We start from the raw sequence: 18,835 nt of genomic DNA, 5'->3' as shown, positions 1-18,835 counted from the left end.
AATCAAAAACATTTAATTAAGCCTGTTATTACGTTTCAAATCTTAAATTTAAGAATCCTGAAAAGAAACATTGTCGACTGATCTCGATCGGAAAAGCTAAAACTGATCTAAGATCAAGTCACAATCCACAGCTTATATCCTAGATATGTATGTCACGTCACTTGTTAACTAGAAAGTTCGGTTATGTCAAGATGACATTAAAGTACTGCAGATCCTGAACTAGTTTGTACTAATACATCTGTCATGATTGTATATAACCACTGTATGGCTTCATACCAAGACAATTGTAAGATAGTATGTAGGAGACAATTATCTTATTCAGTCTCTATTTGTCATTGTCCACTTGTTGACAGAACATGACCGCAAGTGTATTCTGTTCTACGCGTGTAGTTAGAAAAAGGGCATTCGTTTGCGCAGGTCAAATAAGGCAGGTCAAGATTTTTATACAATTCTTGCTACCATCGTTCATAGCTTATAAAGAGAAACCCCAGAACTGGCCAAGCCATAGCCGGCGTAGTTTTGAACCTGAGTTATAGAAAATTATAGTTATGAAGGGCATACAATCAACACAGCTTTGCTGGCTTTAAGTGGAGTTGTTATTAGCTGATGCAGTGACTGTCTCAGTTTCAGTATAATAAGAAGACCCCAACAGAATCATTAACCCTGGTTTAGATCTGTTGATTTTGTCTCAGTGTCAACGTAAGTCTACTCAGTCTCTTGCAATGAAGAAACAGTTCATGAAACAGACAGCTCTTGGTATGTTTACCACATTTTGCTTTTAAAAGTGAATAGGTAAGGAAAGTCATAATGTATTAATCAAGAACAATTTGATTGGTGAGACGGGCACAGTGATAAAATAATTCACAATTTTCTTTAATTGGTTCAGTATTGTGGTTTCTTAAAGAGCTCCTAAACCTCTGACATATCATCTAAAACTTAATTCCACTGTCCAGCAAAGAAAGCAGCGTTATTCGATGGAATTTTACTTGATTGGATTTATTTTCTTGTAGCCGGCTGACTTCTTTCAATAGATAGGTAATCCTGGAGATTCCAGTTGGAAAGAAATGTCACTTGAAGTGATTCTTATCTCAAGAAAATGACGGAAACGATTTTACGCAATGACGGTTAATTACTTACATGTAAAGAAACAGATTAACGTTTGTGGTGACTTTGTATTTGCCGACTGAATTATCTGCCCTTTGACAACAACTGATGTCAAGTTCCCATACACGACACAAGATGCGTTGGGTAACATCCCCGACAAGTTATTCTTTTTGCCTTACACTATTTGCCAATTCCAACTCTGTTTAGGGACAACATAACTCATTAACTCCTAAGAACTGATTGGTTATTCTCTCCTCTGGCTACCATACATATCCTTGTAAATTAGCTACGAGAATTTGAGGTTAGATCAAGATAACAACTTATTGATAAGTTTGAATATTCTCATCAACTGATCGTTGGATAATGAGTAAATATTTTAGGAAGAAGTTACATGTTCATCACTTCTGGGAGTTAAAGTGTTAAAGGAAGGGCTTGGTACTAATCAAAATTCCTGCCGCACGAAAAACGAAAGACGAAAACAAATAAACAGAAAAAATGCCACGGCGGAAACCCCAAAAGAAAATATCTTCCACTATGCAAAGTAAACAATCCTTGCTATTAATTAAATTGTACCTCGTTACATAAAAACTTCGTATAAAATGTAAAAAAGGGCGAAAGCAATTTTACAGCGGAGTTCTTAATGAAACTAAGGAAAACAATTTCAAAGCTAGTACCAGTCTGAGGCAAGCTTGAAACTCCGGTTGGTATTTTTAAACTTGCTCTGTTTTGTTTTTATTCTCTTCTGGGTACAATATTGCCCTACAATATTACCACACTAACAGGAAAGAACCGACGTGAACGGCGCTAATTGAGGGTTTTTCGTACATAAAACACCTTCTTAGTAACATGATGACGTAATACCTTGCCTTAGTAACATGATGACATGTACCTTGCCTATCTTCGAATAATTTACTCAACTTCAACACAGGTCGAAGCAAACCACAAATCAAACCTACGATTTTGTGAGCGACGCATTGTCCAGGTTCATTTTTAAAAAATTATCGGTCAGTGCTTTCCTTAACCTTGCTCCATAACTGAAATACAAGGTCTTCAAGTTGGTACAGTATTTGGCCGACTTTGACCCACATCACAGCTGGGGAACTGTTGTTACACATCCTTTCCAGCCTAATTAAAGATAACCTTTTCAAACAAGCTCATTACATTCTTCGAGTGTCAAATCACTGCATCACTTTACACGGCTTTTCCAAATTTACCTCATACAGTATTAAAGTATTAGACTTATCAACTGGTCGCATCTCTGTGATGTTTCAGGTATTTCCTTCATTGTGTCGCCTGCGTGTCCGCGTCTCGAGTAAATAAGTGGTCGGTAAATAAGTGAGGTCCGTAAGCTACGATATCACCCGGATTCTATTTCAATCTCTTGAGACTCATATCCTACTTTTTTTGTCTCTTTCATGCACACATAGTTTAGAAACAATTTAGAAAAATACAAAAATTCAACAAATAATGAAATTAAGTAAGCATTTGTTGAATCGTGTAAGATACAAATCTGCCTTGAAAAACTTCTCTATAGGCTACAAAAGCATTGAGGAATCAAATTTTTGTTTTTGCTACTCAACAAACTGGACTGGGTCGCTTTGGACACAACTTAAATAACCTAGGGTTACAGTAAACCTTTTGCTAAGTTGTAGAGCTTTGACGGAAAGGATTCTTCCTGCTTAATGGTCATTACGTTCATTTTTGCCCTACACTAAGATAAATCCCCATTTAACCTTAGCATAATCCACCCTTTGAGAAAGAAGATATTGAAGCCAAGTTTAACAAGTTTAATCCTGGATAAAGCTTACTACTTTTTTAATCAATGGGCCTAGGGAAACACCGGGCCTCAAGAAGTGAAGGACACAGGTTATTGTCCGAAAGATTTTGAAGCAAGCTGGAGGTCTGTCCATAACAATTCACGGTCATTTGTCCCTTCCTCGAATAAACTTGTTGCTCGATTTTATAAGCTCGTTTGAAAAAAAAATTGTCTTGCTCTTCAATCACGCTACGCGAACTGTAAAGCAATAATTCAAATGATTCGAAGCTATGTATGTTTAAACTGATGGAAATGTTGCGTGAGGATATGGACTGAGAAGTCAATAAGTACTTGACACCGCGCTATATTTAAGTTATTTAGGTAGTCAATAACACAAATTACCCTACGAATTCAGAATTTCTACTCTACGTATGCCTAAACTGTCGCCCACTCAATTAGGACATAGCACATGATAGTGGTGGATGCAATCACCGTCGGATCCGTCGGAATTACGGCAACTTAAACACATGAGGAAATTAACCCAGTTTTGATAATTGATAAAAATGTCAGTGAGTGCCAAATTATCCAAATGATTTAGAGCATTAAGCTAGTCAAAAATATTTTCAAGACTGATTAACCCACTGAGATGAAGCAACTTTTAATTGTGTTGCCTCACTCGGTGGTGCAAATGAAGGAGTTTGGTCCTACTTGGGGTATTCCAAACGAAACGAAGTACATCAAGTTTTCATTAACAATTATTCTCCGAAGGCGAGGTAAATATCGTCGAATAATCCCCGAGACGAAGTCGAAGGGATTATTCGACAATATTCACCGAACCTGAGGCGAATAATTGTTTTAGTATAATTTCAGAGCTGAACAACAGAGAAATTTCTAAAATCATAACATTTTAGTAACATTTATTAACATTTTATTTTAACATTTTATATAAACCGCGCAGAGCGGTGTATATAGAGTCATATAAGGAACCGCTCGACCAATAAGATTGCTGGAAACTATTTGCTCAGCTCTGAAATTATACTAATAATCTTTATAGGAAGAGGATTGAGATATCAGTGACACATCTAGTGTCCTTCAAACCACTCATTATTTACTGCCCTGGAGCGGGGGGAGAGGGTAGAAAACATTTTTTTTGGGGGGGGGAGGATCACATGGTTTTCAGGAGGAAAGGACAGGAGATCAGTCATCGCTAACATAGTATAAAGGGGGGGAACATAGAAAATTGACTCCCGATAAAGGGGGGGAGGGTCAGTAGATACAAAGGATGAGTATTATAGTTTCGTTAGTTCTGACAACAGAGATCGCTTCGGTCAGCCAATGAAATGCAAGGATACCATTCCGAGAGACCAATAGTTTCTTTCGATAAAAGAACCTCCTAAAGGAAACGAAAGAGCAGAGCAGGCCTGGTGATGGGGTTGTTAATTCCTGACAGCAAAACCTCAGAGGAAGCGTCAGAAATGTTGAACTCTTTAACCTTTAAGAGAGACTAGCATCACGTCTAAATCAAACAATAAGGTCTTGAGAATTAAGGTAACGATTGCCAACTAAAGATGCTCTTGAATGTGAAACAAATTCTCCTTGTCAGCACCATTGGAAATATAGAGAGAACAGTGGGGAGAATATGCACACTGATGTTAGGGTATAAACTGGCGTAGGACAGAGAAAAAAAACCGTGTCCCCCTCCCGCCCCCTGCAAAAAATCGGGCCTCAAAATTTCCGATTTAAGCAGGAAGTTTTATCAAAGTTGGCGAACTACTGCAAGCAAAAACTAAACAAGGTCCGTATTTGATAAAAGGCTATGTACTGATAGGATCAATGTGTAGAGTAAGGGATCCTGCATGGAGACAAGCACATCTTTCTTCATTTGACAAATTTTGCAAGAATTTCCATTCCGTCTCAATCTAGAATAAAATGTTTAATTTGTACAACATTGCTCTGATAGAAAATCCTTATTTTCCCTCGAAAGATCAAACATGATTCCAAGTTTTCAAAACTAAAGAGAAAAAATTGTTGATTAAACAGTTGTTTCTCGTAGTATCTTAACACAAGCACCATCAAGTAAATTTGTTCAATCGGCCTTTCTGACTAAATAGGACTAATGATGACGCCTCTTTTTGCTGAAATGTTTCAGCAAAAACGAAAGTCAATTAAACAAAGTCAGAAATTGATGCAAGCGAGAAAATGATTAGTTCAACCACAGACGGACTCCTATGACAAACATGTCGAGTGACGGAGGAGAAGTTTTACCTCGCTTAGGAATGGATAACAGAAAAAAAAATATAAAGAGACAGTAGAAAATCCTCTTAAAGCAAAATGTTGGAAGTCATTGGACTCTACTGGTAAGGCTTAACCTTCCCGTCCATGGAAAAATATAAAACTGAACATAAGATTACGAGAATAAAATAGGTAATTCTTCTTTACTTTGCGCGATCGTAGTACAGTCTTAAAAGACATATGGATTTTCATGTACACAGTAGTTAAAATCTCTTGAATAACTCAGCATAACCCTTTGACTCTGAACAGTGATCAGTATGCATTTTCTTCTAACAATTCTCATACGCTGTTAGGCCGATATTTAACGAGAATCATCAAAATGATCAGCTAGGGGATATTTTTTTTAAACTTGGCACCAAATTCTCAAGATTAGCTTTTAAAGACAGGTATGGTAGCAGAAGGGAGAATAACGCTTCAGATCTTGGGTGTGGGAAGGTTAACGAGGCGGCTTTGAGCCTGATTTTTATCACTGTGCAAACCATTTCTCGTCTTCACTTTTACCGATTGCTTTTGTAAAGAAAAAAACTACGAACTTTTTATATTGTAAGAGGTTTCTATCACGTAAATTGTTAAAATGGGCTTTGGCTGACGCTCAAAGTTTGATTTTTTCTTATTGCCACGACGGACCGCACGCGTGGTATATCGATTATACGGTGTTAAAGTGTTATTATCTTAAGAGCTGAGAACTTTAATTGGATTAAGGAAGAGCAATTATATAACTTGACGATCAACACAACAGACAAGTAGAGTTCGGTAGAGATGGAGAACAACAGCACAGCCAACAAACCCTCAAAGGACCAAAATTTCAGCAAGACTGCTACTTTCCCGCTCTTTTCTACCTCTACCACAAGTTTTCATTTTACGATTCCAGACATTGAAAGCCAACTTCTTGCCGTAAAGACACTCGGCGTCAGTGAAAGGAATTTGATTACCAGCAATAAACGGGAGCGATGGCGACAACAGAATGTCAACATGGCATTTTCCGAACTAAGAAAACTCCTCCCGACTTACCCAGTGGATAAAAAGCTCTCCAAGGTGGACATTTTAAGAACAAGTATCAAGTACATTCGATTTTTGGACAGTGTATTAAAAGAAATGGACCGAGAAGATAAAGACAAAGAAGGACACAAGAATGAAGAAGTGAAATGCCGACCTTGTGAAAACAGAGAAGGAAAAAGCTTTAGCGAAGATAAACACAAGCCTTCTTGCTGTTTCCACAACTTAGAGAGATCTTGAGCGAGGACTACATTGATGTTCGACAGATCTTACCAGAGTTCCATATCTAATACTCTGGGACATGGACAATAAATAAACATCGCAATATTGGTTTAGAGGCTTTGTAACTAGAAGAAACTTATAAGTGTAAAAACAACAAAAACATCCGTTGCCAAGTTATCCCATCAAGTGCTTTGACCGGCAGCAAAGAAGTCTTCTCACTTTAAGAAGTAGAACTTAGAATTATGAAATAAATGTTAAGTCATCATTTTATATTACTGTACAAACCTTCGCCTAGATTTCGGTTCTTTTTGAAATGTACGTTTGCTGGGCTAATGAAAATAGTTGTTGACATTTGAATTAAGGGATTATCTCTCTTGAAAAATTGACTCTGTCTCAGATATGGAAACGGCTTTAACAAAAATTCCATATATTTCCATTTGATTATTGCGTGAAAAGAACTGTGGTTGACATTACGTTTATTTTCATATATAAAATTTAAATCATAACTTTCAAAATAAAAACATCAATTATGTTCTCAAGACACAAGCAAAACTAAAAGCATTATCTCTTTTGGTAATCATAATTAACAAAAGGATTTAAGATCATTAATTTTAATGAATCAAAAACATGTTCAATAAAATCTTCAAAAGGAATCGAGGATTGCTATCTTTTCGTTGTATTTAAAACGTTCTGATCCATAAAGGATGGAGGAGGAATCAATACACAATTTCAAACATTGAATTTACACAAACCACCAAGAAATTTAGCTTTGTGAAATAATTTCATTATGAAGTCATATCTTTCAGTAGTTAAAAGACTAAGAACGCATGGAATGATTAACTAAAAAGGGAAAATTATAAGTGGAAAAACACATTTGCTGACTATTTTTACCATGTTTCCTAAGATATACAAATTGGAAAAACGTACACGGAGAAAACGTCGCTTAACGAAAACTTTTAAAAGTATGGATTACAATGATAACGGCCATGTAAAAAATATTTTACAACTTGAGCAAAACAAAGCTGGGTTCAAACCATTTACTGAACAAAACATAGTGTAAAAACAGCTCACAAATACAAGAGAACATCAGTTTTCAACTGTATGAAATAAGGTCTGTTAACGCTTTGTGACAAAAAGGTGAAAATCAGTAATGTTTTTAAAACGACTGAGACAAAGTTTTAAGGCAAAGTTACGCAACCCATTCTATTACAAAACAACCCACCCCACCCCTGTTTGATCCAAAATCACATCCGTCGCCATATCTCACCTTGAACTTTTTATCAACTGATGTTTATGATTGATGAGGAGTTTTTCCAGCCAACGCCTCTGTTGGCTAAAATTAACTGATTGTGAAGGATAATTTAGAACAGATCGAAAAAAAAAAAAAAAAACCAAAAACCAAAAACGTTCTAGGAATTTGTCATGTAAACTTCAACTGACATTGATGGATTACTAGGAGCCCCTTGGGCGTCATAAAACAAAAACCGAACTTATCCCCTCAGCCAATCAGAACAAAGCAAAAATCAGAAGACGACGATAAGAACTCCAAGCAAAAACAAGTAGACTACTGAAAGCGCGGGAAAACGGAAACGACCAGGTCGCGACTAATTCTAGTTTTGAATCTAATTGGTTGAGTGGTGCAAGTTCCTTGGCCAATCAGAAAGCAAAAGTAAAGAAAACTAACCAAATCCAGGATTTCCTTCCTCACTCAAGTGACAATTGCTCTATAGCAATTGTAGTCATCCATGAATTCCGTTTACTTAGTTCCGCAGTTGGTGTTTTATTGAATGACAAATAAACCTCAAAACAACGGAAAACAATTTCAATTTCAAAAGTAACATGATGAAAATTCGTTTCTGGTGAAATTTGTCTCCTTTTGTACATTGTAAACCTAATATTTAATATCGACAAGATTAGTTCTTCACACAGTTAGGGCCATTTGCTAAAAGGGTGCATTAAATTGATTGTGAGTCGGTTCTCTATTTTGGGATTGTGAACCGCCCCTTACATCATGCTACTTTCCACATCAGGAAACCTTCATTAACTCTTTCACGCCCAAGATCTCATTAGTAATTCTCCTTAGTGTCTGCGACACAATTCTCATGATGCTGGTTTGGAGAATTTGGTATTGGATCAACTGATAATCCCCTGATTTTCTTCTTTCCTTATCCTCATTACTTGTCTGCTTGATATTGTATGGGTATTGTATCCGTCTTGGTCACTCATGAGAGCGGAGGGTTAACATGTGTGAAGAAAATTAAGAATTCCTTAAAAGTAACTGATTTCGCTCGAGTCTTTGTCAGGTGTGGACGTCAGGAAGCTTAAAACCCGAACACTAATAACTGAAAATCCCTAACATCCGTTGTTTGTTCTTCATCAACATAACACCGAGGCAGTTCGATGATTTTTTTTCTTTCGGAAACAGGAAGCACCGGTTTTAGTATAGAAACCCTCAGAATTCGCCGCCGAAGAAACCACATGACATAATATTAAAATCGACACATTCGAGGAATGAACAAGTAAAAAAATTGGGGTTGTGTTATTAGTCTATCTGTAGTAACCCTTGATTGATTGTCACGAAATATTTGGCATGCGTGACAACAAAACGGTCTCGTAAACTTTATGAATTCCGGCCTGCTACCCAACTGATTTCTGGGTACTCATTTGTTATCAAGACAATCATTTGTTATCCCCAACTTCCTCTCGGCCTCGAAGTTTCAGAGAAGAGCCTTAATACCGTTGAGAGAGTGTTCAATGAATTCCCCATTTCAAAAACGAGTGGGGGAGTGGGTAGAGTTCGCCGCGCAAGGTTGTCTGGGATCGTTACTCGAGACGCAATATCTTTGTTTACTACAGATTTGTGTCCCAAGTAACGATCCCAGACAAACGTTCGCGGCGAGTTCGACCCACTCCCCTACTCGTTTTCGAAATGGGGAATAAAGGTCAACAAGCCTTGAAAGAAAAACTTAGCGAAGAATGGACAACTGATATCTGTGTATACGGAAAACTTTCCAGCATACAAAAACAGAAACGACCTAGATATCCTTTCGATTCAGATTGTTTTGAGGACAAAAAGATTATTAACATAACTGCATTACGAAAACAGTATGTACGTGCAAAACCGCAGATCGCGATTGAATACGTAATATCAATTTAAAAAGGTCTACCGCGCCTTGGAAATATTAGAAACATTCAGCAGTGAATTGTCATTTCAACACACCTAGCTGTAAATTAACAAGAATCAGAAAAAAACTTAACATGTGACATGTGAGTCGAGGGGTGTGGTCGGCAATTTAACCGCTCGATACGGGCTAATAGCATGCAACCAATAAAGAAAAACAGCTGAACAATGAGACATCACTGGATCCAACAAAACTGTTTGTAATAAAATAACAGCCTCAAATGGCCCCATCCTACTAACATCGCCTAAAGAAGCAATAAACTTCTTCCAAAATATTGGATCATTCGCTTCAATCAGCGGCATGTGATGAAATTTAATACTCCCATTTTAAGACAGTAAAATAGACCATCGTTATACATCTTTTGGAGAAGACAAAAGACACCACTTTCTCATACAATTTTTGACGTCCACGATACTTTCCTTCTCTGCGAGCGACTTCAACATAGAGAGGTTTATGTTACTTCTTGGAAAGAAATGGGAAAAGTTCTCAACTACCACTGTCTACCTAACCTTATAATCACGCACGCGCGAACTACGCACGCAATCAAGACTACCGTTTCCTCCTTTTCTTTTCTCTTCATTAACTGCACTTGCAGACGAGGCCGGTTGTAAAATTAAACAACTTTAAGACAAACTAAACCCGAACTATCTTACTTTAAGATCACAAAAATAAAATATAATAATAAAAAAAAAAACAATAACCGAATAGCATCAATACCACGATGAAGAGAATATGATTGAGCTCTTTGTCAATTTTTTTAAACGTAGGCCAATTTAATTACGAAAATAAATAATTAAAATTGATGAATGGTGTGTGACGCAATTCATCTGTTCAGTTCAACCCATAACTTCATAGATAGCAGTACCATCAATATTCTATCACGGGACAGAGATATAATCATTATTTCTTGATTTTTCGTGGTTTTAAGATAACTCTAGTAAGTCAAACGTTTTCTGAAGCTGCCAGAGTCTTCTTCCCTCGGCCAGTGTTCGCTGCTCAACCACACTAGGTTAATTCTCGGAGTTGCTACATCTCTGTGAAACAATTAACTAACATATTACAGATGTCATCTGAAGGCAAACTATTGACATTTTTAGCAACTTATGCCAAATAAACATCACATTAAAATTCTTCTGTCTGTACACCTATTCAAGCAAACACACCCAGGGAAATACATGAACCAAAAATAAACGACGAGGAGGATTGGAATAATTACAAAAATCGCATTATCGCAAAAATTGTCTAAAGGGTAGAAACAGGCGCGTGTAGAACAGATGGTGAAGGAGTAACTAAATATTTTCTTTCTTTAAACATTTGAATTATTGATATGGAACAAAAATGGGCACTACAACTTTAAATACAATGATGGCGAGGATTCATGCTAATTCAGTTCTTGTTCGTCAAAGGACATCTTTTAAAAAGCAGTCTGTGAATAAAATATGCAATAGGAGTTTGTTTGACGCTTAATTAATACACGCAATAATCAGTCCTTCCATAGCAAGTCTTAACATATTTCAACTAGATACCTAAAAAACCGATTTAATCCAGTTACAAAGAGACACAATTTGCCCATTGTAATGAATCTTATAAACCGCAAATCTTGTTCGTCGAAATGCTTCAACAAACTGTAAATCTTTTAGTTGAAGTTTCCGACATTCTAAAATCCTCATTTATCATGCATGTCGCGGAAAGTCTTAAAGAGACAAAGCGTTGATTAACCAACGTGTGTGTTTCACGAAAGAGCTCTACGTTCATTAAAATGAAGAAATATCGTTTTAAAAAAAGGCAAATAGAAGATTTCTTCAGTATCAAGTCTACCTTCAGGCATATCTTTACGGCTAATTCTTAGCCAAATTTCAACGCTACATCCAAAACCGATAGTTTCCTCTCTCTTAAGAATGTAAAAAATAAAAGAGATTATTATTTTTCTGAGAAAGACAATGCCACTAAGCTTCAAAAGAGTAACATAAAAAATCAAAAGCTTATTAGAAAGCCGGCCGAAAACACGGAAAGATGCAGATCCCACAAATCAGTGAACTATTTAATATTTCCGGATAGTTTAGTAACACTGAACATTACATATTACATATGTTGAACAACACAAACAGGCCCAAAAGGTACATTGCCTGATATGCTTGGTGGGAAAAAAGGAAACTTTACTCTTTTTAATACCAGAAATCAGCGATTTCAAAATAATCCAGCAGACACCATTTAAAAAAGAGAAAGAAAAAAAAAGACTGGTAATATCTATATTGCGTCACATAGCAAGATCGGCCAGAACTCCTGTGGAGGAAATAGTATCATTCAAAATTAATGGAAGACGTCATTTAGAGTTTGTGAATGGTTTATGTACGTCATTGCGGGGATTCTCAACATCCCACGACGAATTAAGAACAACACTCGAGTCCTGCTGATTCAAGCAGGAAAATCTCTTCAAACGGTGAGAATAATCCCACGAATTCTGTTACCCTTCCTGCAAGTAAACTATACACCTCATTATCACTTAGGACTTGAAACAACACGCTTCACTGTGTGGAGCGAGCGTGATCAAAATGAACCGTACACACAAACCCGACATCTTTTGTTTCGTAAATTGTTCGCTTTTCAGACGAACGAGACAAGTCAAACAATTCTGGTTTTGACTGGTTAACAAACCGCAGCCCAGGGCAGGTCTGCTGTAGGCCGAGTGACGCTTGAAAGTTAAGGGCCGAAACTTGAAACGTGAATAAAAGTGATTTCATGCGAAATTCCAAACACACCTCGATAAAAAAAAAAAAAAAAAGATCTGTTTTATTTTAGTCTTGAAGAGTCTGCTGTCAGACACAGACTTCATTAGGACCACACAACAAAGACATTGCTCACTAAACGACTTCTAACAACTGTCTTAAAAAACAATTTGACACCGTCCGACATAAGTGAGCTATCCGAGCGCGGATTGGTCAACAGAGGTGTTACGTTACGCAAAATAGAAAGTCCCTTGAAAGGTCAATTTCCTGACTCGGGAAACGAAACAAGACACGAGCCTGTAGCTGCTCACCGCCTTGGATGTACACCGAACGTTCTGGGGAAGCACAGAGCAAAAGGTTATCGGTGAGCTATTATAAATGAAAAAGCAATTAAGCTGATCGGTAAATTGAAGGCAGACTGAAAACACGTTTGACAAAAGACAGGAAAATTGATCAGACGAACCGTACGCGCGTGTGGTGTATAAAAGCTGCGGGTGTAAGTAACAGAGTACAGTTACTTTGCGCGACGAAATCATGGACATGGACTACCATCATTTTGAAGGAACAGCTCCGGAGTCATATGCACTGTCACCTGAAGGCTCTGCCTGTAGCTCGAGTGGCTCAGAAACGAGTTTAAGCCCGACACCATCGCCCCAAGCTGCCATGTTTTACCCTCCAGGGCACAGACTTACACTCTCCTATCACAATCATTGTCAGTCGTACATGAAACGACTCTACACAAATAGCAGAGAGCGGTGGAGGCAGCAACATGTTAATCTGGCGTTTGGTGAGCTTAGAAAACTACTTCCAACTTATCCACCAGAGAGGAAACTCTCTAAGAACGAAATCCTTAGACTTGCTATGAAGTACATCCGATTTCTGGACGATCTTCTCAAAGACATGGGCGACAACAGCAAGCAGAATCAAGATTCACGCGAAGATGTCACCGACAGAAAGCTTAAAGAAGAAAGACGAGAAAATGTACAATTACACTGCAAAAGACAAACCAACTCTTCTCTTTCATTAATGGAAGGAATGGAAACAAATGTTATCGACTCCAGCGTGCCATCGATATTTGACGCGCATTAACCTTCTTTGAAGATGTCTACATTTTAAAACACGCACAGATAGTTCACATTTTCCGTATTAACCGCGGCCTTATGTGATGATATCAGTCTTATATCTGACAAATAAGAAACTCAGTGCTACACTGTCCAAGAATTGTTGCAAACTGGAATTGTAAATGCTGTAATTATTTCTGAGACTGTTCTTTGTAATCGTGTTTACTGTTATCCTTTCTCTTATGTAAATAGTTTTTCCTCTCTGTTGTGTCTAGTTTGTTTGTTTAAGAGTTAAATCGTCTCTTTATTTGTAATACGTTAGGATGTTGAACCCTTCAAAACTATTATGTTTATCTGTCCAGAGATTTGCCATCTAAAGAAACTGAGCGCTCTAATTAATAAACACTTTCTCTGATCAAGATCATGTCATATTGTGCTATCATCAGTATATATTTCCGCTTCTGTTTTAGTAATTTTGGGGTTTTTAAGTAAATAAAGAGTTCAAAAATTGATCGAACTAGGGTGTTAATCAAACTTTCACGCGTTGCGCGAAGACGCGCTTTAGTGGTTAATGGATTTAAGTGGGGAGACTCGTGCACTTAAGGAATAATTCGCTGACTAATTTCACCAACAAAGAAAGCTATGTTATCTACTTTCGTGCCAATGAAAGATCGGCTACCATTGAAAACATCAACGTACTTCATTCAAGTGTTATGTTTCTGTCTAATTCGGAGATTTTTGAGCTGATAAACTGAGTAACACTAAATTAATGAGAGATCAAGGACGGACAAATCTCTGAGAGCAAAGATCATTTTTGACAGCAAGGTCACTTGCGTCATATAAATGCTCAATAAAGACAGCTCTAGGAATTGTCAATGTACAATCTACAATAATCTAACGATCCGATAGCTGCGATTTGTTTTCAAGATGCTTAAGGGGAAATAGTTTCTCCTATTTTAGGAACGTTTGTTCTTCATCTTTCATTTCAGTGTCCACACCTAATTTTTTGTCACACCTATCCCCTACTGTGAGTTTGAAAATATTAGTTAATTTTTCACGTTGCAAAATTGGATCATTCACATTTTCATCTCAAATGTCTCTGTATATAACTGCCCGTCTGGGTAAACGTCGCGATATACTTGCACAAGAGAGCTACAAGCATATTGTCACCGTGTGGTTTGGAGTTAAAAAAATTCTAAGAATCGTATCACACATTTAGTCGTTAATACACCATTAACATTACGTTAAACAAACTGCACTTCTATTTAAAAAGAAACATGCACTAAAAATATTTAGTTTATTTAGACTTGTTAAGGCTAACATTGGAATGTTCACAAAAGACAGACAGAAAGTAGTTTGAGTGCAAAGTAACAAACTAACTGCTAAATCAAATCAGAACTGGCCATGTACCAAAAAAAAAAAAAGTTTACGCAGCTAACAAAACTAACCGCAAATCGCCGCGAAATATACGGAAATAGCTGCGATTAACCTCCACCTTGGTGTTAAATTCACAATAACAACTTTTCAATAACAACCAGGAGGAATTCTAAGACCTTACTGAATGTCTAATACAAACAAACAAACAAGAGAGAATTATTAACACATGTGTAATTTGTAGGCCGAGCGGGCGGAAGAGCGCCCAGCCACCGAGAACGTGCACGTCTTCGTTGAGTGGGTTGGCAGATGAAATGAGAGGCGCTGACAACTGGTAAAGCGGTGAAAAATGAGCTAACGCGCTTGATTTTTCACACAGCTGGAATACATTTAAAAACTGGCAATGACCCTGCGTTTTAGTATTATTATTATTAATGATCTATTTCACTCTTTATATTGGTCTTATATTGGTAGCTATCAGTGTGATTATAAGCCGTACCTTAAATGTAAAGTTTGTCTTTGACGAAGACTCGTTTCAAGCGATCTCAGTTTCACTCTGACTATCACTAATAACGAATTCACTTTTCTTCTGGATACCAAGGAAGTGAAACAATATATGCGAAAGAAAGAGATAGTATTTACTTATGTGATAAGCTTTGTTCGGTCCGGCTTAGAACGTGTTCGTTACAAAAGCGAAACAAACTTTTTGCGACATTTCTAAAAGAACACAGATTACTAAGTCTTGCGGTGACCGGGAAAGTGCGAGCTATACTGTACCATACAATCGTAACTCATATCCAGCGTTTTCATAAAACCTCAAGCAAAGATCAAACTGCTGTTAAACTACTTCACAACTCGAACGACTTTTTAAGGTGTCCTGCAATTTCCCCCCACAGTGTTCTCCCTTACTGTAAGCACGACAGGTAAAAGAAATTTTCAAACCAGTAGAGCAGTCCTTTTATCTGTTGGACTTTCAAGATTACCGAGTGATTTTAAGCGGAATAATATACCGGTTACCGCGCGAAAAGGGGAACACTAGACTTAACCATCATAATAACCGAGTTACTATAAACAATCTCTAGTATATCTACATACAGCTGTATAAAGTAAGTTCTGAAGGATTTAAAGTAAATAAAAAGCACAGACATCATTAACGTTTATCAAAGATTTATTCTTATTACTGCTGGGTTCTAATTTCCTCGATGTCCTATCGCAAACAAAATACAGTATTTCTTAAATTAAATTGCAAAATTTCAAGGCGGAATTTGTCTCTCAAGGCAATACAACTAAATCTTATTCAACACTATAGCGGACTTTCAAATAAAAAAAAAAGTATCTGTGTTCGAGCAAAGGTTCACTAACTACCCTCCCACAAAAGAGCAATTTATGTAAAAATATAAGATAAGCAACGGAAATTACTGCTATTATAAAGGATTAAAAGAAGCGAAATGGTTTTGCGGGCGGCCGAAAAAAGAAAACAACAGCTGTTTTGAACCTTTCGGAGGGTTAAAAATAACTTGCGCCAAAAAAAGAAAAATGCGAACATTAAAAAGATCTTTTACCAGTTCGTCACCTCTTTCACGAGCACACATTTGTCTCTCAAGTATATTCGTGGGAAAGACAAAAAACAAAAACTATACCCAGTCAATAAATCACAAAATGTGGCTGCTGCGTTTTTGTTATAAACGCCCGACACTTAAGTTTAAGCCAGCGTCTCTATTTTGTGTTCCTGCGTGTATTGGCTTCTATTCAACTAAGTTTCCTTGATAATTTTGGCCATAATTACTAAAATCCTGGACAGCTATTCAATTTTATTTCCTTTGTTCCAAATACATCTTTCTTTGATAATTGCTTTAGGCCGAAAACGAAATTTATGCACATGGTTATGTTGTTCGGTAGTACTTTTGGACGCTTGGCAAGAACGGGTGATCACTTGTGTTTTTTTTTTTTTTTTTTTGTGGCCAAAGTGGGCGGAAAGTGGGTGAAATTAGTCCTTCCTATCAAAGAGTTTTAAATTCACACACCTACATACTTGCCAAGAAGAAAAATACTCAAATAGGGAGATAATTTCTCGCGGTTAAACTAAAGCATCGCGTGGAAGCGTTTCAAGAGAAATCTAACATTTAGAACTCGTTTATTTTCACGCTTAAGAAACTTTGAACCGTGGGGCAAAAACGAATTAAAATGTTCACATTTGGGCCTTAGAGGTCTCTATCACCGTGATATTTCACGGAACGATGTGCAGCTCTCAGTATGAACACTGCCATGTCTATGATGTCAACTAACACCTTCAATAGCACTTACTCAGTGATGCCAATGCACGTTTAACCGACCATTCCCTAACGACAATCTCCATTTGGGCGGGAGACTTTTGGCGTTGATATTGCGGGCACTATCCGCTTTACTAATTAACTTAACCCAAACATGAGCATCTTGAGCAGAAGGATGTAAAATCGATTAATAAGAATTTGTCCTTTCAGGAAATTGCCGATTATTGCGTGATGAGTAACTTTTACAGAGATAAACACTAATGGAGTTTGCGAGACAAATTTGATGTGACAAATTGTTCTCCACTAGAGAATTTTTTTTATTTCAGAAAGGTATCAAATTTAAAAAAAAGTTTTACAATCCATCCAATGTTTTCGCGTGTACGCTATTGGTCTAATTAAGTCACGTGTTCGCTTGCAAGTTAATGGTCTGAACAAGTCACGTGTAGACCAAAAACCAGAAAATAATCACGTTATCAACATCCTATGCAGTCAAAGTTTTAGACGGAGCCCTGTTCTTCTTCTGCTTCATCTAAATCTAATTGTTTGAGGGTCTGTAATCTGTTTATTTCTTAAACCTTCACACAAAGTTCAAATACACGAGATGGTAGTAAACTTTTAGCTCATCCTCAACCATATTTCACAATATTTAAAAGAGGAAAAAAGCTATTATGCTCTGAAAAAATTTCTCCTAAAACATCAGCACAGAACCACTAGTTTAGGTCATGAGAATTAGGGAAATGATCAGTTGTAACCTTAACCACAATTTTAATTGTTGTCGCAAGGCAATGTATTCAGACCACTGAGGTTACATTAGTTGTAGACTATAGAGCCTAAAGGCCGGGAATTCAGTGATATAGTATACGACAGTTCATATGTTCTCCACATTAGATATTTCTTCCACGATTGATTTCCATTCAGAACCTTAACGGTCATGAAAACAATTTATCTCACAGCAGAAATTAATCCATTTTCAGCCGATCTTGGCCAGTTCCTTCATAAAGCAGAACAATTATTTTTAAAAGTTGCTACTTGCCACTTTTATATGAACTGAACATCACCAACAAGAAGAAAAATTCTTCCTCTACTGAAGAACAAAAGCCTTCTTTGGTTGTGACCTTGAGCCAATAGTGTAGTCCGACACAGGCGTTATGTCTGAGAAAGCTTGGCAGTTTTTTGATTGGTACAAGGAGCACCAAAAACCGGCGCTTGTCCTGAGGAATGCATTACTTACAATTCGTCCAAGGAAGTTTCCCAGTGGCGCCAGCTACCTCCGTTTCTCTTTCATGGCTTTTTTACTCGCTTCTCTTCGTCTTTTGTTGATGGGATTTCGTGGATCAAATATTTCATATGTGTCTTCGTTTTCTATGTAAGCATCTCTTGCACGTTTGCTCTCAGCTTCACACATCAACGTGTGAAACATCCTGAAAAAAATACACTGAATGTGAAAATCAAAGTTAAGCTAAAGGTAACAGACCAATCCCAGTAGCTGAACTGTAAATCTTATGTAAATCTTAATCTTTTATATTATCAGTATTGTATTTCTAATCTAATCGTAGGGTAGCACATATATATAGGGTCAACTAAACGGGGCAGGATTGCATATAATATGCGTTTTATATACATTAGATTAGTTTAGTTTAGTTTAGGTGTCCTTATTTAGTGGGAAACTGCTATTGATTTGACACATTAATAAAGTTTATTATTAATTATTATTATTATTAGTATTAGTATTATTATTATTATTATTATTATTATTATTATTATTATTAAACAATTACGCATCTACTCCTCCCCTACAACAATCAACGGATACCAAGTTAGGGTTGATGTTGATTAAGCCAGGAAGGGGTAG

The 18,835-nt window shown here is 37.0% G+C and overlaps 2 protein-coding genes across 3 annotated transcripts in view; one reads left to right on the top strand and one right to left on the bottom strand.

Moving 5' to 3' along the window:
- Positions 1-12,559: 12,559 nt before the first annotated feature.
- LOC111323934 (uncharacterized) lies at positions 12,560-13,851 on the top strand. Its single transcript, XM_022927391.2, has one exon. It carries the CDS (start codon positions 12,813-12,815, stop codon positions 13,365-13,367), a length of 555 nt encoding a protein of 184 aa, XP_022783126.1. The 5' UTR covers positions 12,560-12,812; the 3' UTR covers positions 13,368-13,851.
- A 2,012-nt stretch (positions 13,852-15,863) lies between these two features.
- The window catches only part of LOC111323899 (spliceosome-associated protein CWC27 homolog), a 13,397-nt gene continuing 10,425 nt past the window's right edge, over positions 15,864-18,835 (bottom strand). For both annotated transcript variants that reach the window (XM_088739523.1, XM_088739524.1), the window contains exon 15: positions 15,864-18,404. In XM_088739523.1, the coding sequence (XP_088595649.1) occupies positions 18,248-18,404 (157 nt within the window). In that variant the 3' untranslated portion in view covers positions 15,864-18,247. The remainder of the gene's footprint in view (positions 18,405-18,835) is intronic.

Source organism: Stylophora pistillata, chromosome 11 (assembly GCF_964205215.1).
Source record: "Stylophora pistillata chromosome 11, jaStyPist1.2, whole genome shotgun sequence".
NCBI classification, from domain to species: Eukaryota; Metazoa; Cnidaria; class Anthozoa; order Scleractinia; family Pocilloporidae; genus Stylophora; species Stylophora pistillata.
This window is presented reverse-complemented; position numbering and strand designations above follow the sequence as displayed.